Source organism: Pleuronectes platessa, chromosome 7 (genome assembly GCF_947347685.1).
Source record: "Pleuronectes platessa chromosome 7, fPlePla1.1, whole genome shotgun sequence".
Classification (NCBI taxonomy): Eukaryota; Metazoa; Chordata; class Actinopteri; order Pleuronectiformes; family Pleuronectidae; genus Pleuronectes; species Pleuronectes platessa.
The window spans coordinates 14,328,086-14,355,080 of NC_070632.1; the positions used below are offsets into that span (position 1 = coordinate 14,328,086).

Sequence of the window (26,995 nt, forward strand, 5' to 3'; positions counted from 1 at the left end):
GCTGCTAGGTGCATCTCCTAACAAGCTGACTGTTCAAAGGCTTTTTAGTGCTCTAGAGAACATGAAAGGCATGTTTAAAAATTTAAAAGCCCGATCTGTTCCAGTGCTATGGAGCGGCAGAGGGAAGCAGATTTTTACGTCGCCATAATTCCCTAGTTGCTTGCTTTGTAAATTAATTAAGATGTTTATGACAGCTGCTTGCACCTAATGGAATGCTTATAGACTATGCTATTAATTATTACTGCTGGCCACGGCTGCAAGCTTCCGTAACGCTGAGAATATATGGCTGCGGCTGCAGTGTACATGCAGCCGCAGCTTCAACCTCAGACCCCCTCTTCACTTAGTGATTGCAATGAGTGTCAATGGGCTTTCTGTGCACGCGCTGGGGACGTCTGTTTGGCATTTGTGCATTCTGTGTGTTCTTCATACCACATGTCTGGCCGACTGCATCACAGTGGTGAGAGCTGCATAAAACATAATGTAATGTGGATTTTTTAAAACGGGCAGTATTCCACAAAGTCTTGCCGAACACTACAGGGAAGGTTACAGCTGCCTTTGTAATACGGAAGCATTGTGATCGCTGATGCTGATTGGATGTTTGTGAAAAGTAAACAAATCCCTGCCCTGTGTCTGTCCTCTCGGCAACCTGGCCTGGCTGTAGGTTGTGTTGTCTTGCTGTGCCTTCTGGACAAATGCCAGTGTTTTTTCTAACGTGTAACATTAGAAGTGTAAATGAGGATTGTCATCTTCCTACTCGATAAACCAACAGACCTTCCTGTTACCTTGTCCAGTTGTGAGTGCAGGGCAATCGTACCGTGAACTGTAACTGACCTCATGAGCCTGCAGGATATTCAGCAGCTCGCTCCCTACTGGTAATTTGGCTCTGGAGTGGAGGGTTGTTATGCTCACAGTAAGAAAGAAAGCATAAACAACTCAAACTGCAATGCCAATGAGTGTGCAAAAGCTAGTATGGCTAATTATAGTTCTGCTTTCATATGACTTCATCACAAGTTCTTTGACTGGCATTGTTATGCAACGGATTAAGAATAACAGCGACGGCAGCAGGAAGCTTTGTAGCAGCAAGATACAATAGGCAGATTTTCTTGATAAAATGTGCATATGCATTTTAAAGCGCTATATGAGCTCATTGTAAGATTTTGGTTGTAGTTGGTGTTCAGATCAATACATCTCACAAAGGATATGTACGCACCATGTGGTACTTGCATTTTGAAGTTTTCTGCTGCTGCAACTGAGAGGTAATTTTGCCTCTTTACTTTTCTCCCATTTAACCTTAAACAAATTCTTCACTTTAACATCACTCTTGGTCAAAGCGATGAACTAACAATGATGTGTTTATTGGCTGTATATTTAGAGTATTTCTCACAGTATGCATGCAGACAGCATACCCTGTGGCGTCAAGTTACTCCTGAATCAATGGGACAAATAAATAACGCAAGACAGTTCACTCTGTTGATTACACCACGTGAGGTACGGTTCTATCCCTCTATCCCCGTAGAAGGGAGGCATCATGTCTCCGCTCTGCAGAGCTTTATCCCGTGTTATCCTCCGATTACATTTACATAGAGAATGCAGCGGAGAGGGAGAAGGCAACAAACTGAAGCACACTCCACCTGCACCACAAGAGGCGATGTGTGAAATATGTATTCAGTCTTTCATCAACCTCTTTATCTGCTACGCATGGATTATCCTCTCGTGTAAAGTCTTCTGTTGTGTTAGCTTTGAAATAGGTTGAGGAAACTGTGATCTGTGTTCTATTAATCATAGTCCAGCTCTGCGGTTGTCCCGTTATCACACATGTGTGTAATTACCGGGTATTTGTGCTTTAAGCATGGTACTGTTGCCTGGAAATGGAAGAGTGGCTCCACTGATGAACTCCCTGCTAACAGGACTACCTTTGATCTGCGTGGAGCATGGAGGGCTTACCGAACTTGCGGGTTTTAATTATGAAATACATGAAAAATAGATGCTGTACTAAGTGCCGACCATGACTGCAGTGAATCACAGGAGGAGAGCTCTCGCTAGTTTGCCTCTGCCTTTCCTTCCTTCATGTCCTCCAGTGCTCAGAAATACCTCGATCCCTGTCTCTCTGACTCAGTTCGTTATTGGGGCGAAGGAAAGCCAAAAAGACAAGTCCATGATATTAATTAGTGGATTGACAGACATGTAATTCATCTCAGAGGAAGTTTTCATTACATGGGAGGCTTCAGAGGGGCAGTTTGGCTTATTGGCAAGTGCGAAGACCAGACCTAATGGGGCTGCAGTCCCCTCCCTTTTGAGCAATTATAGCCAAGTCCTTATCAGCAGAGCCACGAGTCCACTGTTGGGGGACCTTGACTTCCAACACACTTACATAGAGTGATCCTTCCCCACAGACCCTTGTTCATTAGACAAGTGCCTGCTGTACTGTACTTTACTGGATGAGATTTGAGGCTGAATGAGTGATGGTAATGAAAGGGTTCCAATATACAGTATTTCTGAGTCAGCCTTTGTAGGAGATGATATTAGCTGACATTAGTTTGTCATCAGAGCTGGAGCCTCCTCCTCCCAGGTGATTATACAAGCGGGCTTGCATGTACAGTCTATTGTCAGACCTGGAAAGCTTGTTGTCACTAACTGTCAGAGCTCATGTTAACACGCAGATTTTAATCCCATGTTTTGTAACTGGCTTTCCTGGGGATGATATGAAATGCATATGGACCTCAGATTGGAGAGTTGTATAAACAAATTACGTATTTGCCGAAAACGATCTCCCAGTGCGGTTACTTGAACTTGATGGCCGATGAATCATCCCTAGCAACCATTAACTAATGACAGACAAACTAAACGGGTGAAACCAAGCGACCTGTAGATGTAAGATTATTGTTATTTAACTGCAGTACGCTGTGCATCTTGAATTTTTCAGCTCTTCTGAGTAGGTTAGCCCAAGGAGAAACATCTCTATTGGGTAGCTGTATAAGTCTTACAACCCATTATTGTAAAGAGTGCATAACTGGAGTATATGCCTCAGGAGCAGTGGGTAATTGTACTCCCCCTTTAGATTTCAAACAGTGTTGAAAGGTAATATACAGTAATATGAATAGAAACTCACAAGTGTCGTCTCTGGGGAACATTGATGTTGTCTATCAGAGAGGGAATAGGCAGCAGTACCTCTTACCTCAGTGTAATAATGGGAATTGTGAAAAAATGGGAATTGTGAAAAAAGAAAAAAAAAATGTTTACGTTCTGTGGATAAAACAATGAAAGGTCTCAACTACATATCATATAATAACACAACTTGAAATAAGCTGTCCTCTGACAGTATGCAGTTAAAGCCCTTATATCTTAGTGTGTTAACACAGGCCGTGGTGACATTTGCGGAGGGCTGTTCAGTGCAGCGCAGTAACGGTTAAGTAAGCCAGGGTGGTCTTCTGAATGTGGTTTCTCTTTATTTATGGTGCGGGCTGAAAGGCTATTGAGTTTCATGTGTGGCTGAGGCTGGATCACTAGGAGATTACCGCTGGGCTGGGAACCGCCGGCGCAAAGAGTACACAGAGGCCTGCCTGTGCCCCTGGCCTTACTTTGACCAGCGCTCAGGGCCTTCCTGCATCTAACAGCCGACCCCCCCACGGGACCAGCTCACACTCAGCAGAGAATTACTGTATAGTCCAGCTAGAGCTAGGATCAGAGTGCACAGCATCAGACCAGCAGAATCACGAACATTTTTGGCTTTTCACCTGCAGTACTGAGTTACACAGCAAACCAACCAAATTGAATGCCTCAGTGTTTCCTGGGTGAGAAGTGCCTTGTTCTGTTTGTATATTTTCCAGAATTTTACTTCCTCTGCCATAGCTAACCTTCAGTGGTCCTCTGGGCGAGTTGCACCTCAAAACAGAGCATGGAGAGAGAGAGAGAGAGAGAGAGAGAGAGAGAGCGCAGTAATAAATATTGGTACAACACTGATATGAACCATTCTCCTTAGAATAGTCATTAACAGCGGTTGGTGTCATGTTAGAAGCCTTGGACGTTGTACAACAGAGTTGTTTTTGGATCGTGCAATTTTTTTTACATATCGCTCTCAGCTAAGTAAACCTGTGCAGCGGTGTCTTACCAATAACAATAGCACTTATCGCCGTGTTCCCTGCGGTACAATTAAAATTCCGTCAGAGTCTTCAATCTGCCTCCCAGCCATGCCTGCTGTTTCGCGGCCCTCCTGGGCCACGTCAGTTCCTCTGCTGCAATACATAATTCACGAGCCACCAAACAGCGCTGAGGACTCACCTGGAGACTCAGACCCAGCAATGCAGAACTGCACTGGGGGAGACGTAGTACATCAGTCTGGGAGACATTAGTAGGCGGCGAGGTGCGAGGGGCAACATGGTACCTCAAGTCAGCCAGAGCTTCTATGATCTCAGGGTCACTCTGATAACATCGCCTCTCCACTGGGATCGTCCTAGTGTCTCAGTAAGGCAACGTCTCCTTGTATCTTTTTCCTGACCTTTCTCCTTATGTCTTCTGAAAGACAATTGTGCTGTCCTCTAAAACTAATTTGGATGTATATCTTCTATTTGCAGACAATTCCATAGCGATGCATTGGAGTAACCTGTGGAGTCTTGGAGTGGTTGCTTTTAGTTAAAACCAATTAGAAATGACCAGAAATAACAGCGCCTGGAGACAGAGAAGTCATTTTTCTCTTGAGCCTCCCCAGAGAGTTGGCCTCTCCATGGATTAAGTGTTTTAGTATATTAGGGGGCAGCTGATTAGAATCGTTGTGCTTTTTTAATCATTACATTTTTGCATGTATAGTTTATAGCAGTATAATAGCTAATAAGGCTAAGTGTGTCACAGCAAAAGCGAGGATTGTTTAAATGACTTTGTGTATGAAACTTTGCCTTCACAAAGATTGCCAAAGTTAGAGCAGCACAGAGATCCTTTAACCAGCTCATCCATCTTATTTTATCTCTTTTGATCACATGATCATTAATACAGGAGCAGCTTTGCATTATATCTTTACACTTTGACTGATACACGTCTTTACTTTAAGAGTTTTTCTTTCCTCTCAATTACTGTGTGAATTGCTGAAATGCTATGTAAACAAGCCACTTACTTAATATTCCAGTTTTCTTGAAGCTTGATTTTGTACTATGTTAAATTTCTTACATATACGGCTTCATAAATCACAAGAAAACAAGTCTTCTGAAGAGCCGAAGCTGCATTTGGAGCCTAGCTATGGCTAAGAAGAGAAACACATTAATTGTTTCTAATTATTCTCTCTGAGGAATGTAGCCGTAATTTGTCAGTTGGGCAGGCGGCCGCAGTCAAAAGATGGACTACTGAATGTGGCTACATCTATCATTCTTAGATGACCATAGCTAAGCCACCATCATTAACCAGCAACCTCAGGAGTAGCCTAAAATTAACAGTCCCATACAACTGCTGTCATTACGACGGCACAATAACCAAACCTTTACATTATTGTTGTTGAATGTTTTTCTGGTTGTTTTTGATCCAAGAGGCCTTATTAACTGTAGAGCGTGTACTTCCTGCATTCCCAAGGCCTATGGTATTGACCCACAATTCCAGTAGGTGTCGAGCCCGTCCCACACTGGGCCCTCACTGGCTCTTCCTGCAGCAGGGTCTGCTGCGCCGGCTGTGTCCTTGTGTGCGGCCGGCGTGCAGCAGTGGCATGTGGAGCGGGCGGCAGGAAGCGAACCTCCCTGTCTCCCCAGACTGAACAGTGAATGAGGATAAGTGAGGAGCGCCAGTCAATGAATCAAGCAGCAGGAAGGGAGCAGCCAGGGGGGGAGTGTGACGTCCCCACGGGAGAGGCCTCGCATTAGGAACTTCCTCGTCTGTGTGTTTCTGGCACAGGTTAAATGGATCGCTCCCATTAGCGCGCTGAGAGGACAGCTCCATTATATGAAGGAGACTGTAACTTTGAATGTCATGGTGCAACAACCCCAGAGCACGCCTCGTCTCCCAGGGAGGCAGGGTGACAATAACCATCCATGATAATCATTCCCTGTCAAGCTTTAAGGAACCTGAAATTATGACGTACAGCCTGCCGTGTGCCTCAGACTTCATTACAGCGCTGTCACTTTGAGTCGCCTGCGATGGCACGGTGCTCCGCAGTCTGCTGCAGCACAGTGGCTGCCAAACCCCACACTCACTCTCCTCCTGTCTAAGTGGCATGTTTACAGGATGTGTGCCCCCCTGCAGATAGATGTGGTGGAGGTTAACCTCCAGTCGCCTGCACAGTGCCTCTCTTCCTGTATAGCATAGGCAGACTCTCATGAGAACAATTGTTGAATTGTTTACCGAGGCAAGGTAAAATATGACTGATCAAAGGCCACACGGTGACAACTGTCCCTCCTTCCGCTGTGACAAATGTTAATGTAGAATTTGCATTTCAACCGCAACTTCATACAGATAACTAGCTTACTTTTACCTTCAATTTCTATCACCGCTTATATAGATAACTGCCAACAGAGCACGTAAAATTTTATTAAAGGTGGTCCACAAGCTGTAAGCATATTTATAGCAGCCTGTTTGTCAGCCAAGGAGAGCTTCACCTCCAGACTGACCTCTGAACCTGCCATCCAGTGGAGAAGACATGAGCTGGCAGGCATTGCCAATGTCAGTGCCCAGAGCTAACTCCTTCTTTCCCACCGCCTTACTCATTCATTGGCTTTACGGCCCCCTTTGCCTTGCCACCTCCAATCACCAGGCTCTGAATGACACATAGAGGAGGAAGTGGGCCCACTAACCGCACCCTTCTGCTTCCTTTAACTTGCATAGCAACAGGCCGGATGAGCCTTTCCTTGCAAAAGAAGAAGGAGGTGTTTGCATGCTTCTCCTTAGAAGGTGTTAGTGAAGAGACTACTTTTCATATTATTAATTGTTTGGATTTAAGAGGGTTGGAGTTGGACAGCAGTTAGTGATGCCATTACACATACACACACTCACACTAATGTAGCAACAACCTCTGGTTGCAATGGCTGCCTTCGTGTTTCTTAAACATATTTTGTGTTTGGTTTAGACTCATCTCTGTGCATGGGTTTATTAGTTTCTTTAAAAAAAGCTAAGAAAAGTTACACTGAAGTTTTTGACCACCGGTGATGCTGTAGAGATGTGATTTGTTGAGCTGTTTCACATGCCATGAACAAGATCATCTACACACATGCCATGAGCACAGGAGTCATACTGTGCACACCCTCTGACTGAGGAGCTTTGCTACTGAAAATGTACAGCTGGGGCCGGCAACACGCCAAAACAGGTGGAAATGCAAACAAAGAAAAGAGGAAGAGGGCAACCGCTGGACAATTTAAACAATTAAAGTGTCATGAGATGGTAAATGCATTCCTAATGTTTTTTGGGCTCGAAGGATACACACACACACACACACACACACACACACACACTTACACACACACACACACACACACACACACACACACACACACACACACACACACACACACACACACACTCACACAAACACACAGTGTGAGAAATTTTCAAAGTCCAGCAAACAAAACAGTGTTTGTTTACACACAAAATTCCCCAGAGTATATCCCTGCTTAAACAGACCTTATGAAGCATTCACATTTAATATGTAGAGGTTTGCTTGTGATCTGATATTATTTATCATAGGTTATTAATTTAGAAATGTACTTAGTCCATCTTTAATGAAACGTTTTATATAATAATGGCATTTATAGCTGCCAGATGAATCATTGCTTGACATTATCAGTGGCAGAACCAGTGACAGCAGTGTAGTCTGTTACTGAGCTGTGGTGCTTTCACCTCCTTTGTCATAAAAGTTTTAGAAAGGTTTTTTTTTTTTAAGTTTTAGATTGCAGGTCAGGTAAAGTCCCATTTTTTGTTTACACTTAAAAGGCAGGGACAGGCATAAGGGTGTAGTTTAAAATGATGCTGCTTCTGTAAGCATCGTACATTTATATGAAACAAAGTACTCAAAGGTGAAAATAGTATTTCTCCTGTTAAATGCCTGTTTTATTTATCTGTAATAGCACTTCCATTTGCTGTTTCTATTATACAGTTTCCAGTGAGTGCACCGTATGTTCTGTACATGGTGTTAGGACTTGATTTACCTATCAAAACAAAGTTTACAGCTGCCTTGTGTTGCAGCACCTTAACATCTCTTGCTGACATCCATGTCATTTGATTGAAATGTATAGAATTAAATATGGATTAGTTTAAATTTCTCCTTGCGTAATGTCACAGTTGGACAGAACGCAGGCTTTTGGCCCTGAGCACTGGAACAATGTTTGAGCTCCATCACAGACTGCCGGCCCCTAGGTGACTGTTTTCCCTCTTTCTGCTCAGTGGAGTTAATATCAGTTATGTGTTTCTGTGTGTAAGTCTATAGGAGGCTGAAGGGCTTATTTGTTTTCCCCCTCGTTGCTCTTTGACTCGTTTCCCCTCAAACGTGTCTGAAACATTGTTATCTCCGGCCAGACGCCTTTTTCACAGAGAGTTATTGAATCATGTCAGCTCGCCGTCCCCCGAGTTTCAAATGCAAGCTGTAGAAAAATTAGCCATTGCTTCCGCATGACAAGTGGGATCTATTAGTGTGCTCTCGCCCTGCAAAGCATGAGCATCCAGCGGACCACTGGGGACCACGGCTGGCTGTGCGCCCGTCCGCGTCAGGCTCCTGGGGCATTACACCAATGCTGCAGACAGGAGAGGCAGCCGGAGCCACAGCAAGAGCTGAAGTGGCTCATTCGATGAGTTGACGGCCGAAGGGGCGAGGAAGGGCAGCGTGAGCAGTGTCAGCCCAGCTCCGCCTCGGCCTGGTCTGACTCACACTGGTCAGCCTGGCCACTAGTTTGATTATCAGTTTGCAGCTACACACATTATCACTGCTTACATGGCATCTAATCCTTATCAGACCTTTTTTTTTTTCACCACTGCCACTGGACATTTTTTCTCAGATCTATATTTACCAGAGTGGGATTTACAATAGAAAGGGATAGTTTAAAATGTTGGTAATGTGAAAATTACGGGAATTGAGCGTCTAAGTGTCTCTGCTAGTGTTTAGTGCTGGTGATAGCTGGTGTTTTCAAGACAGACAGATAATAATATGCACCTACATTTGCAAGTGCACTGTGGCTTCAGTGCAGATTATTTAAGACCTTTGTTGACCTTTGAATAACTTTTTTTTAAATTGCATTCTTTTGTGTAAATCACAATTATTATCTGCTATTATAATGACCATTTTACAATCAGAAATTAAATCATATAGAAATACGTCTCTTCTTTGCATCACAGTGTGCTGCACAGTTTGTTAGTCCATTCCTAACTCACTGCTGCACATTTAATAACATTTTTGAAGATGAAAACATTGTATTGCACAATGTCTAAAATGCTCTGCTATAAAATAATCTCTAAAGGATTAACCAACTATCACTGAGGTCAAAGTAACTCCATGCCACAGGCTTAGTCATGTGCTCACGTCCAATCAGTGCGACTGCTCGATGCATTAGCATTCCAAATGTTGTTTGTTTTAGTATAAATGTTCATTCATTGCCTGCAGAGGATAGAGTTTGAACCACCTTGTTGTGGATGCAGTTGCAGCATGACTGTAGGTCAGACACCAGTCTACACACATAATTATCCTGGGCCTGCCTCCTCAGTGACCTTGGACAGTGACAGTCAGTTGGACCACAGGGTCTCCTTCTTCATCGCCGCCGTCCCCGTCAGTCCGCCATAGGCAGCGCTACATGTACATTATGGTTTGTGCTGAATATGTTACAGTTATTTTCATGGTTTGCTTCTTTTCTTTTTGCAGGTCTCTCAGTAACAAAGAAGACACACACCTGTGAGTACAAAGATTTTTTACTCTTACTCTTTTAAAGTCTGTAAAAATGTAATTTCTTTCTAAGGTAATCCTAAATTGAATCTAGATCTAGAAAAACATCTTCATTATTCCTCATATAGAGTTGACATGATAGTGCTTTGCATTTATGTTGACTCTTCTTTTCATCACTGCCTATAGCCATATTATTTCCTTACTGGTGTAATAAACCGGTACCTTCATTTAGATCTGTCCCATCCACTTTCACCATTTTGTATTTTTCCATCAACATCCTGGAGAGAGTATGATGATAACCCCAGAGAGGAAATTAAAATGCTATGCAGTCTTATGACTGTTTGATAATCATGCATAGTTGAAGCAGACATTGGGCTGAAGCTCCTCTTTGTTTTGTGCAAGGCCATGCAGCTGAACAACACGGATGTGGTGCTGTGTGGTGGTTTGTAACCTCTGAGGCTGCATTAACTACCAGAGCTTGTATTCTTCATGTACAGATCATATCGCTGATATAAAAAGATGCAGACAGTAAATGTGACACGGCTCACATGTCAGATTGCAAAGGTTTTTTGTGCACTACAACGGTTCACAGGCTCTGCCCCGTCTAACCGTCTCTGCCCATTTGAATTGCCGTCTGCACATAAAGAATTGATGACAAGTCAAACCTGTAGTAATCAATGATTTCCAGGAGAACTCTACTGGATCTTGACACCTGGGAAGTGTAATCGAAGAGGCATGTAAAAACAATTTTGTGTAGTGGACTTCTCTCTGTGTGTGTGTGTGTGTGTGTGTGTGTGTGTGTGTGTGTTAGTATCCCACTGTGTGAATGGAGGAAACCAGCCCTGAAGGCTATCCTTTTGCTCTGATCACTCTGATGAAACTCGTGGAGAGGGAAGGCCAGAGGGCTTTTCTGTGAGAGCGGTCGGAGTGTTTCAGATTTTGCCCTGTAAAACACCCCGGCTCTTTCTTACATCAGACAGCAGGGCAAAGGATATGATCTTCCCCTGCTAGACAGCTCTACCTTGCTCAAACAGCCTCGTCAAAACAGCAGCATGATTGTGTGTTAAGCTATTTGCTTGTCTGGAGGGCGTATGGTATTTCTTCTCTTTTTTTTTTTATACCGTGTGTGTGTGGGAAGGTTCTTGTTAGTGTCAGGATGTCTTCAAGGTAGAACAGAAATGCTTTGACCCATCATCCAGCGCCCCGCTAACTTAATTAGTGTGGCGCTAAGCACCTCTACACCGGAAGGGGGCTCAAATCAAAGAGCATGATTTAGGAGTCTTGGGTTCAAAGCCCTGGGCAGGAACTGGACTACGCTGTCTCATTTCAGTGAGAAATATTCAAATCTTGTCCATGTGAGGAAATCAAAGTAAATCCCCTAACAAGTACTTGATTGCTGTGCCTCACAGACAGGAAGCGGCTGTAGAATCTTGTCAGAGCTGTGTGCACAAGAAGTAGTTCAAGGGCCAGTTAATGGTCATTGAGAATGTGGTGGGAAGGTCTTTTTCAGAAGAGCCTGGTGATTATATGGCTGCTGGAGTAATAATGAGGGAGATCGCTTTGCCCTACATGGTTCAAGTCAGACTGAAGATCAATTTCTGTTCTTGGAGGGAAAACATTGGCTTGCCTGATTCGCCAGTCCACACTGCAGCTCGTAATGGGAGCTTGGCAGTCTTGTTTGTGTGTGTGTGTGTGTGTGTGTTTGTGTGTAAGTGTGTGTGTGTTTAGGAGGTCTTCCCAGTCCAACCCAGACCACAGGGATGGGCCGTGTCTCTGACTAACTCCCCACTCTGCTTGAGTGATCAAACTGCTGGAAGCTCCCCGCCATGCCAGTCCCCTCATCAATATAAATTACAGGGGCAGCTGTTCACTGGCACTCTCCTCTCCTCTGCTCTCCTCTCCTCCACCTTTCTTTCATCCACTCAACTGGACTCATCATTGCGCCATCAGAAGGTGAAGTGTTCTAGATGAAAACAGATACGTTTTTCATTGTGCCAATGATCTCTGATCATAATTTACAACAGCAGCAGCCCCTCTTCCCTCTGTCAGTCGAACGCGTCTTTCTTCATTCTCCATAAGGGGTGGCCCCTCATTGTTTAGTTTTTTCACCACACGGCTGTAATTCTCAGCAAGAAGTGAGCTGTGGTTTTCCTGTACATCTCCCTGACAGTTTTACATGTGCTGTATGGACTTTCCGCAGCGTGTGATTTATTAGTAAAACTGCCTGTGTCAAAATGAGGTAACAACAAAACATCAACAGTTTGAATTCTATTTATTTTATCTCATGTTTTCTCTCTTTGATGGCGGACACAAGATATATGCCGTCACTTTCTCCTACCTCGGCAGGGGTGCGTTTCCTGTGAGATGAATTTCTGTTTGGACCTGTTGAGAGAGACGGTGTGGAGTGGAGGATCAGATGCAGCGGCTGATTACACTGAGATTAGACGTCTCACCTCTAATCTTCCATCAGCAGTCTGGGGCTCTGTCTCACAGCTCAAATAGCAGAGAGCTAGCTAACACACACACACACAAACACACACAGGTCGTGTATCCAGGATGCTCTTCCCCCAAACAGAGCAGATCTCCTGATTACTGAGAGCTAATCCACTCTCTTGTAACTGCACATGTACAATATACTGAGTTTCTGCTGACTGTTCAGACTAAGATACACAACAAAATAATGGCCTATATCGCATTATTTTTTGCAGATGCTTTATTTAAATATAAGGCAAAACATACCAGATAAATCCACAATATTCAAAGATTTACAAACAATAGAATACATATAATATTCCAGCAAAATCCAATTCAGCAAAAACTACATCCTCAAAAATCACTATATCCCTCTTTAAGTGATAAAACTGAGAATTGCTGTCACAAAGGCACTATTCGCTATTAGTCAAGCAATGCTCATTTAACATTATTGTTTTTTATTTCATTATATTTCAGAGATGTTGAGATGCTGTTATTTCTCCAGTCCCCTTCACCGATGTGTAGCAGTGTGTGTGCCTCTAGATAGGGAGTAGAGTGGCCAGAGGGAGGCAGTAGTATAAATGTAACTCAGAGAAAGGAAGTAAGGAGACAGACGATGCCTCCTCTCTTCAGTCTTACAGATCCGCTGTAGAGAGTCCCACTTTTTTCACACTTAACAGTATTTATCTCCATTGTGGTGACAGACTCCTCACACTGATTGAGAAACATGGCCTCGCTCCTGCAGCTTCATTTATTTGCGAGCGGCGTGCACAGGGCTGCTCTCATCAGAGATCTGCACACACATTGCAATAGCAAGAGCACGGCCCACTTTTTACAAAGGAAGCAGATGATTTAGATTATTCTGCACAAAGAGTATAAAGTTACATTTAAATTATAACAGTGAGACTCACTCAAAGATTTCATTGCTTTGTGCTTTTGAAAATTCTCTGATGAAAGTAGTCTGGTGTGTGTTTGGGAAAAAATGCTAACAACATTATTAATCCCAACAATGCCGCCTGTGTTCACATGGCACAATGACAGCATTTACCCCCGTGAAGCATCTGCTTTACCTCTAAATGACACGGCAGAGCCTGCTCAGAGTAGTAGAATGCAAATGCACTGGCTCTGTGAGTTGAGGTATTTTCAGTTAATCAAACATGAGATTTATGGTCCTTAATAGTGCTGTACATTGCCAATTTAGGAGAATAATATGTCCCAGTTGCTGTCTAATTTTGCTTGGCAACAGGCGCACTCCTGTGGAATCGCCCGGGGCAGTGTGAGTTGTCTCTGCATAGCCCAGTGTTCGCATGCTCAGTGGTTGTTTGAAGGTATTTCATCACATTGTTGCCTTGATTCAGCTCTGTGGGGATTTGTTAGTTGCACTCATGTGGGAAGTGCATCCAGTACATTGTTAAGCTAGGGCTGATAATGAAGATCAGCCAGCCAGAGTCCCCTGAGCTACGCGGAGAGAGATCGTCTAGTGAGACGCGCAGCACAGACATAGTGGAGCAGGACGAGCGCACGCAGCAATACACACAGACGCAGAGGAATCATCAGCACAAAGCATACAACACTGAGCTGTGTATTAGAGAAAGAACACAATACAGTAACCAATACGGTACATTAGATTTCTATCAAACTTGTTATACCTTGTTGTTCTTACAAAAAACCACTCAACCTTGTAAAATTGCCACTGTTGTGTTTAAACGTTAGTTAAGCAGAATTGCAATCATTTTAATGCCACTGCCTTTTTTGTTAGAATTGATATTGACAATGCAGGGCCACAATAAAAACAGCAGCTCTTTCTGTGGAAAGTTATTTCATTCTCAGCATGGTGTTAGAACGTTTTGTTTCCTCTCCTCCCGCAGCAACATTGAACACTTTAATTGACACAATCTTTTTCTCCCTCTGTACTGTAGGTTATGTTTCATCCTACTCTATTTGTTTGGTCCACAAAAAGAGTATTTTCTTTTCGGACATTTGGGTTTAATCTATAATAGACGGCTATTTTTTTTCTGAAATAGGTCAGTGTAATCACAACAGTGAGGGATGGACAGTCACTGTAAAAGGGAAATCAATAGAGCTATCTATTTGTCGTAAACCAGGCCAGCATGATTTTTCTCCATTTTTCCTCCCCTGCCATATTTTTTCCTCTCCAACACAATATGGCAGGTCCTCATTTTTCAGTGAAAGCATTATGTCTGCCATTTTGTAAAATTGCAAATGGCCTTTGAAAGTGCACTTTCTTTGCATAAGTTTACGTGGGTAAGGACGCTTCTTTTTATTGCCTCCTGGGGGCCCACTGTGTTTTATAAGGAAGGGAATAGTGAGGGGGGCCGCAGGGTTTTGCGACAGCTTTTTGTGAGGCTGGGGGTGCTCTGCTTTTGTTGGCTCTTAATCTGGTTCTTCTCTTGGTGCCGGCTCTTTCAAACAATTTGAGCCAGAGCAGAGAGGCCTCGTCAGCTTTTCCTCACCCTTTCCCTTTTGTGTCTCACCCCAAAACTGAAAGGCCCTGTCTTGAGGTGTTGTCAGACCAGAAAACAAGAATAAGTGACATGTGACAAGGACACAATGCTTGGATGGGCCAGCCAAAGCAAGTGGCCCCATCTGCTGTGAGCGATTTCTCTTCTGCCGGCTGTCTCCCGCCTCAGGTGAGGGGGCCAGGGAGCGAGGGCTGCGAGAGCTGAGATGGTGGCATCTGCCAGGCGAAGCAGTTGGCATGGCCGGGAGGGCACGGACCCCCTCGCTCGCTGCAGCACGCTGTCGGCCAGACTTTGCACAAGCGCAGGTTATCCGTCACTCATCAGGTTTCTGATGCCTCATCACTTTCTCTTGTTCGACACAGACTCTGTGCAGGACAAGAGTGTCAGCATGTAATGAAAGGTTTGATTCATTGGGGGCGACAGAGGCGGAGGTCACGGAACTCCTCTAGATATGATCCTGACTGATGCTGATGGGAAAAGCTCTAAGATAGGTGTCGTAATTAAATGTCTTTGTGCCAAGTTTCTTAGCTGCAGCCGTTCACTCAGACCGACCTGTCGTGCTCAGAGCTCATCACACTGACTTCTGCGTGTCTGGTATTGATGACTTTCAATACTCGCTGATGAGAAAAATTATTCAAAATTATGCTTATTTGAAGCAGAGCACCCCCACACAAAAAAAATGTCCCCAAAAAAAATGTCTGACATATTCCACTATGGATGTTTTAGCATATGAAACTTCTGATGCAATATCATGCATGAATAAAGGCTGGCAAAATTAACATATATAATTTAATTCCTGAATTATTCAGACAAATGTTGTTGAATAAACCATGCAGGAGTAAGATGTCCCCAATAATATGACTGTCTTGAAATATCTTGTGAGCACCGTTTTAAGATCAATCATAATCCTCATATCGCATCAATAAAAAAAAAATATATATATATAAATATTGGGACCAAAATGTAACAACACTGACAGTTTGTGTACTGAGCAACGACTGTTTATTGAAACTGAATTAGGAAAATAACTTGCAGATAATATTTGTCTGACAAATAATATTATTCTGTGCAGAAGCTATGGCGGGGGGGGGGGGGGGGGTGGGCGAAAAAGTTACGTCTTGTGAAGAAAGAAGAAAGCAGAAGTGCTCACAAAAGCTTTCGTTGATATTATACATTGACATTTGTGCTGATCGCATTGTGCACGTTTTGTTGAATCTGCTTTATTAGAGGGAAGCTGTTTTTTCCCCGTTGCTATTAATTTGTGTTTCTGTGGGTGTGCAGTGCGAGAACAGAGAGATGTGGTTAACCCATTGTGAAGTTAGCCATCATCATTAAGATTCTACAGATAACAGGCATGCGGATTTCTACCGCTCAGCATTATAGGATCCCAGACATCAAAGGGAGGTTTTTTTCTTTCTCATTCTACTGTGTCTGCGGCACGGGGAAGGGAAGGGAAGAAAAAAAAAAACAGGAAAGGAGTTATGGAGTCAGGACAATAAGGCAGATTGAGGGAAGAGAGGAGCGGGTGTATAACATACCTGCATGTGGATCAGGTGACTTTTTAATGTGTTTGCTGCCACAGAGGTTTCCTTCTGCATACTTAGCCCCTTGCTAAATTGGCGTCCTCTCTGATTAAGTGGCACACTCCTTAATAACGCTGTGGCTGACTATATGTTGGTTCACTTTAAAGATCAAGTTCATTTCTCACCGTGGTCATTAAAGTGCAGGTCTACGTAATTCAAATCAATTCACTTATGCTCCCCCCCCCAGCATCCCCATTTCTCTCTTACCTGTAACACCATTGTCAGCCCCTATTTATATGCTGTCTCCTTCTTTTTTTTATGTCTAATGAATGTAAAGGTACCACCAGTGTTTTTTTTGCTTTGTACAAATCCCGTAATACTATTTCCAGTTCCATTACACAGATATTACAATGAAGTTCCATCTTAATTCCGATTACTGCGTTCAGCCATTATGCTTTTTGCCATTACATCACCGTGAGCTGTTCTACAGTGAGAGTGTTGAATGTACGAGAGAGAGAAATATGCTGTTCTCCAGTATTGTAGTGGATTACAGAATCAAGGTCGACTCACAAGACACAGAGCAGCATTATCCCTTAATCCTGTGTTTTGGTTTCAAATAGCCTTTTTACTCCTAATCTTCACAAGTAAAATGACAAACATGAATACTAAGGTAGGTATTTAAACGTGCATTACCTGCGATGTTAAGGTCAAAGGCTTATGCTAACTGTGGCTCTGTATTTTGTGAAAGAACAGATCATGTGTTTGCCACGTATTTTGCTGCAGCTATGTAACAGAAGACAAGGGATTCTTGTGATGAAATTCCCTCAGGCCTTTGCAGCCGCATAAGAAAAGTCTCTGAACTTTTCCTCCAAACTATGAGTTATTTGTTTTTTTTCCGTTGTTTTATTTAGACTCGGTAATAATTTGAAATAAGATTTCTAAATAAATATGATTTCTTTCTCCCCAAAATTAATTTAGCCTTCTATACCTGGGCACAGGGAGGGCCAGTCTCACTGAGTCAACAGATATAGGGAGTAGATGAGTTACAATAATGAGGCAGGGTCTCCTCTTCAGCAGACGGCTCTTGTGTCCATCAGGTTCAGCTGAAGCAGGAGCCGGAGGAAACTTAAAGGTGTTGTGAAAGACTAAAAGTGGGCCAGCCGCTGCTGCCTCCTGTTGACCTACCTTGTTCAGAGGGTCCAGGTACAGACTGATGACAGGACTCCTCCTCAGCGGACCACATTACTAATGTGTGAGGGTGCAAGAGGAGCACACCCAGTGATGAATCACTCCCCTGCACCCGTGGCATCCTCATAAGTCAAGAGTAAAAGTGTTGAGAGTGCGCTCAGTAAGAGAGCTCCTTCGTCCCGTTCACCATAGAGAAACTCTGTCCAGGCCCGCTGGAAGACTGGAGGGGGGGAAGGCTAAGTGGTGCGCATAGCCCGAAGATCTCCCTCAATCTTGAGGAAAAACATTAGTCCCTCTTGAGGGTCAGTTGTTTTTATGAAGCTCATAGAACTTAGGAAAAGTTACTTTCATGCTTGAACAGAGGTGCTTTTTAATAAATGAGAGTAATCTACCTCTAGTTGATCGGGACAGCCTCACTGGACCGACTGCATTACCTGAAGTCACAGGGAGAACATTAAATATATGTTAGTTTAAGCTAAAACCGTTTTCTTCTGTGGGCTCCCGCGCTGAGCATTCTCGGGAAGGGCACTGCCTCATTATTCACTTTGGTGTTTCAGGAGAGAGAATAATGGCCAAATTGTTCAGCCTAAAAGCCAGCCAAGAAAATCTTTCAGCTCTTTAGAAGTTTTATAATAGATTTTGTTTTTTATCAGTGAAAAGAACTTTACCCATGCAAGTCTTGTACATCACAGTTTGCTTCTCTGTTTTCTTCCCGTCTTCTAGCCTTAAACCAGAAGGTTAACTATTTTAGTTTACACACCTACCCTCCCCCCAGAGCTGATGTGGGGCTATATTGGTGATGTTGGGGGAGTGTGTAAGTTTGACGCTGGGTAATACATCAAACACTCCGGGGGGTCTCCCTGGTATGCTCCTCAATAATGAAGTTCATTCGTTAACTTCTCCCTCAAAGGCCAAGTTCCCCCGCTGCCCTTTTCAACCTCCATTGCAACTCTTACCAGAGTCACCCTACACACAGAAAAAAACACATCATCATGCTTTTCCCCTTGACAGGCTCAGTGGTTGCCTTTGCAGGTCATGAAGAATAAGAAGGTCCATTACCAATCCCTCATGCCTGCTTATAGCCATAATTATCACAGGGAAAATGACCTGCTCTGTTTGGTTTGCTCGGAGAGGAGCCGCGCTTCCCTAATCGCCACCTCCTTCCCTCCTGTCGCCCTCATGCCATGGAGATGGAGCTGGTTTTGGGGGAGTCTTGCCAGTTCATTAGAATTCACAGGGTTCCACCTCCCTGCCTAGCCAGGCTAAGCCTCTCACACAGGCTGCCATGCCTGCGATAATCTCCCCTCCTCGTTCCCTCTTGCTCCTTCTCTCTCTATCCTCCTATCCCTTTCCTCTCTGTCCCCAAGGGCAGCCTCACACAAAAGAGATGCAGCGCAATTCATTGTTGAATATGATTTCTATTGATCTATTTAAAATTTGTGCCGTGAGTTATATGATATCACATCAGCGGTGCTGGGGATCTCTCTTTACCGCTGCCTTTTTTATATGATAAACCAAATAAATAACCTTTGTGGAGTAACTTTCTGGATTTTTGTAAAAGTGCATCCATCGGTTTATCATCCACTTGCAGTGGGCCGGTTGTGAGCACTTGTGTTGCTGCTGAAGTGCAGAAAGACAGAATGAATTGGCCTGGATCTGCTCTCAATTCAAATCTAACTGAGAAACAGCACATACATTTAAACAGCTACTAAACAGAATAGTGAATAAAAGCATATATTTATTTGTGCTTATCTTATTATGTACAGCCTCTTGCCACCACCACTTATTCCTGCATCTATTCATGTATCTATCCTTCATTGAACCCGGAAGGCTCCATTCTGATGCTATTTCTCTTCTGCACGGACTCCTTGTCAAGGATGTGCACAAATGAAATAAACGATTTAATATGTAAATACAAGCAGGGTCTGCTTGTATTTAAAATGATATAGGGAAAGTAAAATGCACATGTTAAAGGCAGTGACTCAACGTAATAACTCATGCCTGAAAGAGGTAATTTTCTGCATTCAATGACGAGAGCGTTGGTCAGTCCTTGACTTCGCTGATATTTTGACTCAGTGCTTTGAAAACATTTGATTGAATTGGTTTGGCAATCTTTTTGTTAAAAAAAACAGATTTAATGCAGCTCTATAAATATCCATGGCAGTAAAACAAGAGGCTATAGCCTTGTCAACCATTCACTATAAGCACTGTGTTGTTGATTCTGATTGCATGACAGTTGACAGTTGTGCACTTCACCTATGTAGGAATGATATGCTTTCATATCGCTTCCTTTTGACCCTGCCGTTCTATAAATATTGTGTTTGCGTGCGTTTGCATTGAGTGACAGATGGAAAAAGTGAAAATAATGCTGAGCTGGCCGTGGGGCTACTGTGTCTATAGATGATGAAGGGCAGTGAATATTGTAACAAACATGGAGTCATCTAATCAGCGTGTAAGTGTAAAGATGCAAAAAGTACAAGACTGGCTTACAGCTGCAACATCGCTAGACTAGACACACTACGCTGCTCTGTGGAAAATCCATCAGCCGTAATGAGGTAACAGTTTCCTGTAGCTACACATTATACCATAATACAACATTATACCATGGCACAGCATTGGCATGTGGTTTTTAAACTCCCCCTGTCCTTATTCAAACTGGTCTCTTAATGCAGCCCTCCACAGTCCTCTGGACATAACCCAATAGTGTCCTCTATTTTCACTGAAATAGATATTCCCTTTGTTGTCTGTGTGATTTATTGAAGTCTTCCCACAAGTGGAAGCCCCCAGGAAATTGCCTGGAATGGCCCTAAATTGGTTTATGATTGTGTGGTGTGGGCCGGTGCTGTTATGGTTCTAATATTATGCCCTCCACTCCTTGGCATCTATATTAAATTGATCTGTATTGTTTTCATGGAGTGCCTGTTGGAGCTTGTTAATTCTGCCGCTGCTTGGGGCGGCTGGTGCAGCTCCAAACACCCAGGTGGCTCTGTGGCAGGAATATAAGCCTCAGCTTTCCGAGATGCCTCGCAAAAAGATCAGGACGCGCAAATTGAGGAAGTTTATAAGTGTTTATCTTGTGGGGTCAAAGGCCACGAGGTGTAACGGCACACAGGCTGCATGTACTCGGTCTCAGAGGCCAATCCAGAGTTGTAAGAGTTAACGTGGATCAGCTGCGTGGTGAGTCTGTGCGTGGAATGGCTACTGACAGACTGTTAATGAGGCCATTATCAGCTTTGGTCCTCTCCTCTCCTCCAGGGGCACCAGAAGATGCTCTGCTCCTCATCTCAATTGAATTTAATTCCACAGGGCTTGTTTACAGTAAATACATTTGCCTGAATTAAAGTGTGAGACACTTGACTGGGATGGACTCAATGCAGAAATGTAGTATGTTTTCTGTACCAGTAGTGCGTTGGCAGAAACTTTATATCTATCTCTGTTTTATGATCAGGAGCATAAAGAAATGTCTGAAATGATTCTATCGATGGCTTCACTTCACCACATTTAATACCCACAGACATTTCACCGTCAGGGCCTCTGTGGCTTAATCAATGCTCTAATGAACAAGTATCAGCAGCATATTGGCATACTGTCACCGCTAATGTGGAGCAGTCATGGAAGATCGTGATCAAGACTAAACGAAGCAGCTGTCGTGGTATCGCCTGTCCTTAGGTATAGGCCTGGGTCCTCAGCGTTTTAACATAATTATATACAGTTGGGGAACTATGTTTGTTGTAGAGCTGAATGAAGTAGAACACAACCCACATTGGTTTATTTAAATTGGATGGTTTTATGTTAGCTTACCCAAATAACAAAAGAAAATTATATATTTATCCATAGGTAAGGTTTGTATAAAACCATGCAAATGTGTGGTTTTATTTGTCAAGGCTTTGAGATATTGATCACTGCGATATATTTCCTCAATACAGTGAAGGTGAATGGAATTATGCTTGTCCCAGTACTGAACATTAAGGGACACACAAAAAAACATCCCATAAGAACATACTGCCAATAGCTTTAATAGAATGTCTTTGGTTGAAAGTAGTATTACTATGTTTTGTGTGTCTGTGTTTCCCCTTAACTGTGGAATTTTAAAGTTATAAAAAAACAAGTGAGTGGACAATGAGACCCTTTGTGATCTAAAACCTTGTTTGGTTCACAGAAAATCAGAGTGGAAAGCTACTTATTTATGCCCCAAAATGATCAATCCAGCTGAGTTTCCTGTTTGCTACCGTTATCTTGATTTTAATGCGACATTTTAGAATTATTTTTTTCTAACCTATAACCTAACCTATTGGGTACCCCCTCAGAACCTGGTCCCCTCACCACGTACTTTGAATGTACGTAGACAAAACATTAGCTTCTCCTAACTTTCTGCTTATGACTGTAATACAGATGTTATCCTCCTCCTCCTCTCAGATGCTCTTGGATAACCAACCAACCGACTCAACCCAGGCTATCATCGCATGTGTTGTTGTTTTTTCTTCTTAACCATAGCTCAGTCTTAAGCCACAGAGTCTCACTCGTCTGCTGGTTCTAGAGAGACTGATGCTGCAGCCAGTTCCTGAGAGACGACCACAGATAGTGGCAGTTAAACATGTTCCTGTGTTGCACTTGGCCCTGACTCATCTAGTGAACTTCTTTGCAGTCTCTGACATCACGTTGTTTTGAATAGTTTTACTGGAGCTCTGTCGCTGGCTGGTTTGTATCCCAGGCACGCTTCATTTGATGCTATCAGTCTCTGAATGATATTTTGTTCATTAGACGGTGTGCAGTAAGAGACCGGTGTTGACACAACGTGAGCTAATGTGTTTAGTGACTCTAATGGATCATAGAGGTCCTAATGAAACATTGTCATGGGAAGATTTATGTTGCAAGCTGCTGAGTCCTCATTTCCATTTTATATGTGGGTAGATGTACCTTTATTCAATGAACAATAGAATCGAATGAATATGGATATTTAGTGTGTAAAATAGGGATAAATTAATTGTCAAATTACATTGTTGATATCAAAATATTGCCATCATTCTTTGGCAAAGATACCATGTTTCTGTAGCGTTATTAATATCATGGAGAATGTGAAATGAAACTCCAAAATTAGTGCTGTAAAAAAATATTTCAATATTTATTCCACCTTTAATTTTTCAATTTCAAATATTGCAGTGACTGAAGCTTTTTGATATTTGTCTTGAGATGGGGAGGATATGTGCGGCCAGCTTATTCATGGAAATGCCAAATGCAACGTGGTTATTGGCCAGGGCTGGATTGCACTAAAACCAGAATATAGTATCAGAGAGAGGCAGCTGGTTAGGAGTCGGAACAGATTATCATATGAGAGAGGATGAGCGAGGAGAGGGGGAGGTGAAAGACAGTGAAAGAGAGAGAGGGGTATAGGGACTCGAATGGAAAGCGGGGGGCCAAAGCGAGGGGCACGGGAGGGAGAGAGGGAGAAATGATAGCACGAGACTCATCGCCAGGTCGCTGTGGGGTGGAGGGGATCATCCAAACCCTTCCGTCACTATCTTACTTTCCATACCTGTCAAAAAAAGTGTGTGAGAGCCGTCTGAGTGTGTGTGTGTGAGGGAGAGAGAGGGAGAGAGAGAGAGAAGCGGGTCCTCTGAGGGGTCAGGGGAAGAAGCTGAGACTCCACTCATCTTCTCTCTGAGCAGGGCCCACCGCTGCTCGCAGACATCTGGCCTCACACTGATCACTCATATCTACAGACAGCGAGGAGAAGACGAGCGGAGCGCTTCCATCTTTGAGCCACAGAAATGTACACTTCCCCTCTTATCCAAACTCTCCACGCTTCTCTCTCTCTCTTTTTCCTTTGCTTCCTCCTCCTTTTGTTTCTTCGGCTCTTTTCCCCCTTCATCCCCGTCTACAGCCTTTTATCCCCTCTTTGACTCTTTTCTTATCCATGATATTGCACCATTTTAAAGGCAAAAAAAACAGGGCAGCATAAAGGGGCAGAGAAAGATTGTGAAAAACCGGTGTCTGCTAGAACTGGTTCTGACTTTATCCTCGTACTGAAGAGATAAGCCGGAGAAGATAGTGAGAGTGTGCTGTGTCTAGCAAGCCGGTATACAAGGCTCTGACTGCAATCAGTGGGAAGAGGGCCAGCTTCCCTGCCTGAGCTCTCAGCGCCCCTACTGGCTGCACGCTGTGCCAATCAAAGGCTGGTGGGTGGGGAGCAGTCAGACATGAACACTGATGTCACAGTCACATGGATTCTGGTGTGGTCATGCTCGGAGGCTGAGAGACAGAGCTGTGCTGGCCAGCTGCTGCTGAGACAGCAGTGGAGGGCTTTGCGCTGGTGATAGTTTTTCTCTTATGGACTCGAAGCTTAATGATGTATTTTGTGATTTCAGCTATGAAAGGTAAGAGCAAAAAACGCATGCTGATCCTTTACCCAGAGTAACAAGTAGGGAAGTATGGCTCCTCTATTCATAGCCTGCCAACTCTTTGCATTTCATTTGCAAGGCATGAGTGTGACAGCGAGGGAAGGAGAGAGAGAGAGAGAGAGAGAACTACAATAATATAGTCCTTCTGCATGTGTGCAACTGAGTTAAGCTTTGTTAATATTTCTGTACATGCATGGACAGAATTTTTTTTTAATTCTGAAAAAACAAAATGAGCTAGTAATATCCAATTTATTCAAATCTGCAAAGCTATTTTGCCTTTGATTGTATTTCCCTTAGTGTGTTTTCTTTCTTCTACTGTTATGTAGCTGGTGTAATCTGTGTAAGGGTACGTGTCTGACAACAACTGCTCCCAAGCCTCAGAACAGAAGTTTTCTTAAATTTTTCTGGCGTTGATGTGAGGTAGCATGCGAAGGGACTGGGAGTGAGGGGGGGTTGCTGGGGGTCCTGTCGCTATTCCTCTCTGTCCCATTCTTAATCCTGTTGTTCCAGTCCAGAGGACGTGTCTGTTCCGTGGGAAGATGTGCGTGGCAGTGTTGAACGTGGGTCGCAGACGGTCGACAAGGCACTGGCGCGACTGGCAGAGTGTGATTCTTGGAGTTGATACTGGTGCATGTGTGTTTGTATCTGTGTGTGTGTGAGTGAGTGTGTGTTGTGTTCCACTGACCTATTTTTTGGGTAGTCAGGTTTACATGTGTGGCCATGAGAGCAGCACTGGGTCCTCCCAGTCGCTGTGATGTTGATCTAGGATGCTTAATCCCGGCTCTCCCACCCCCTCCATCATACAGGCATACATGCGTACACACACACACACACTCTCTCTCACACACGCACACATCCATGCAGACAGATTCAGAAAGTGCTGGCAGACATACAGTAGAGTACCCACTTCTCTCATGCTTGCTTGCACACATACACGCACACACACACACAATCATGTTGTTCACACACATGAATACACTCTCATTCTTCTGCATAAAGAAATGTGAACAATCATATTCAAACATATGTGCTCATATGCATCTGTGATACAGTCAAATACAATTTCCATGATGTAGCACAGGAAGCGAGGTCTCTGTGTATTACAAATAGAAAATGTCAGTAATGATAATGTGACTTGATACTTGCTGCTTCTCTCTTCCCACCTGTCCAAATCTACATTCACTGTTGTCTTTTCAACATATAAAAACAGTAGATGTTACAAAAACGTCCGTGTATAAGCAAATATAATTAATGTCTGTAAAAGTAATCATATAATAAAATTTGGATTTAACATAAGTAATATTGATAGTAGTGTATCTCTAATTTCCATTTATAATTTACATATTATTTTGCATTCAAAATCCTGTTGAGTATTGTGCTCTTTGTATGAGACTGGTTAGTATGGCCATATAGCGCTATGTTTATATGAAGTGATGAATCTGTCCTCTGTGAAGAAGAGGGAGCTCAGAACTTTGTCCTCTTTTTACTGAAACTCGTGTGAGAAATGGCCTTTGACCTATTGTCCTTTATATGCAATTTATAGTTCGATGAAATCACATATTTGAATATTGAATTGAGTATCCCTTGTAGTGTATACAAAATAATGACATTTTTATATTTCTTCCTCTTCTTAGTTTACAACATTTTTAAAACTATATTTTTTTAAGATATCAATTTAATTTAAATCATTAGGTTTTAATGTGTTTGTTAACCTGTTCAGTAGCCAGTTTTCATCTTTCCGTTTAGCTCCGTCTTTCCATTATTATTATTACTTTCAGTCTGAAAGGAGCTGCTGGTGTCATTCGGCTACTGCGACAATGTCAGAAATTAAATTAGAATGTGAACAAGCTTTATAATTGGAAACTAATTTAAACAGAAGTAGTAATTTCTTCCTGAAAAAGGTCAGTGAAATGGATGAACAGCTCAATGACTTCTTGCTGCCTTGGCATGCACTTCTTCATTATGTTAATATGTCTGCATGATTATTCTGCATGTGCCTTTTTTCTCAGTGATCTTTTTTCCCCCCACTGTTTTTCATACTGTACTCCACCATCACCATCACCACCACCACCACCACCTCTCGATTCAGCCTCTCTACCACACCACTGCCTCTCAAGCACCTAATTACCTGTAATGGAAACATCCCTCTCATTACCCCATGCAAATTAGCCAGCCTACTCAGCACAATTAAGATGAAAATTCCAATTACATAATTAAAGAAAGTTGTTTGATGTGTGGATCGACAGAAAAAAGTAAAAAGTGCGTCGTGCCCATTGAACATATAATTAACCCTTTAAAAAAAAGGCATTATCGTGGCAAGGTACAGCAGCAGGGTTTTTAAATTGTTGAAAGCAAAGCCCAGTGAGCGACTACAGTGTGTGCAGACTGCACATAAATATGTGATTCAACACGAGTGTGTACTAGACTGTAAAAAATGTTCTGGGGCCGCAGAGAAGGTAAAGCTAAATATCTTGTGATAGGCGCTTTAAGGCTATGTTAACAAGGCTGTAAATATTTGCTGTAGATTTGGTACTCTTTGTCTCTTCTCATCAGTGTGTGATTGAAGCGCTCACTACCCAGTGCTGCAGGCTCTCACACATTAAAGCAGAGGTTAACAAGATTGGCTATTATCCAGTTAGGGACTGAGGACAAGAAGAGCCAAAGGAAAAATCGCCACAGATTAAGGTGTAGGCAAATATAGCACAAGTCACCTGCCAGGATTTAAAATAAAAGATAACAATTAAAAAGAAGGAATATTTTAGTGTAAAATAATTTCTATGTGAAAGTGAAACAACTGCAATAACACAGTAACGAGAATCAAATACAGTTTTGTATAACCAATTGTAAATTGCATTTTCTGCATTTACTGAAAATGTCCTCTCCTCTTAAGGAGAACTTACATTGAAAAGATAATATCTGAGCAGAGGGAAGACAAAACAAACACGCAGAGTGCATGTGTGCCTCAGCCCTCTCTCTTGCCTGTTGGCTGGCGGAGGAAGTGGAATGGCGTCCCCACATGTTATTAAAGTGTGTGAGGTGTGCCAGTCTGCGTTGTGCACACTGAGACGAACATCCTGGTTCCCTGGCTGTGTGTGTGGA

General features: G+C 43.0%; 1 protein-coding gene across 2 annotated transcripts in view; it reads left to right on the forward strand.

The window, feature by feature from the left end:
- The window catches only part of roraa (RAR-related orphan receptor A, paralog a), a 169,636-nt gene that overhangs the window by 112,413 nt on the left and 30,228 nt on the right, over positions 1-26,995 (forward strand). The window contains exon 2 of one of the 2 annotated variants that reach the window (XM_053426208.1): positions 9,812-9,841. In XM_053426208.1, coding sequence (XP_053282183.1) covers positions 9,812-9,841 — 30 coding nt within the window. Of the gene's footprint in view, positions 1-9,811; positions 9,842-23,726; positions 23,873-26,995 lie in introns of those variants that run through there. The other variant, XM_053426209.1, reaches the window with a different exon arrangement.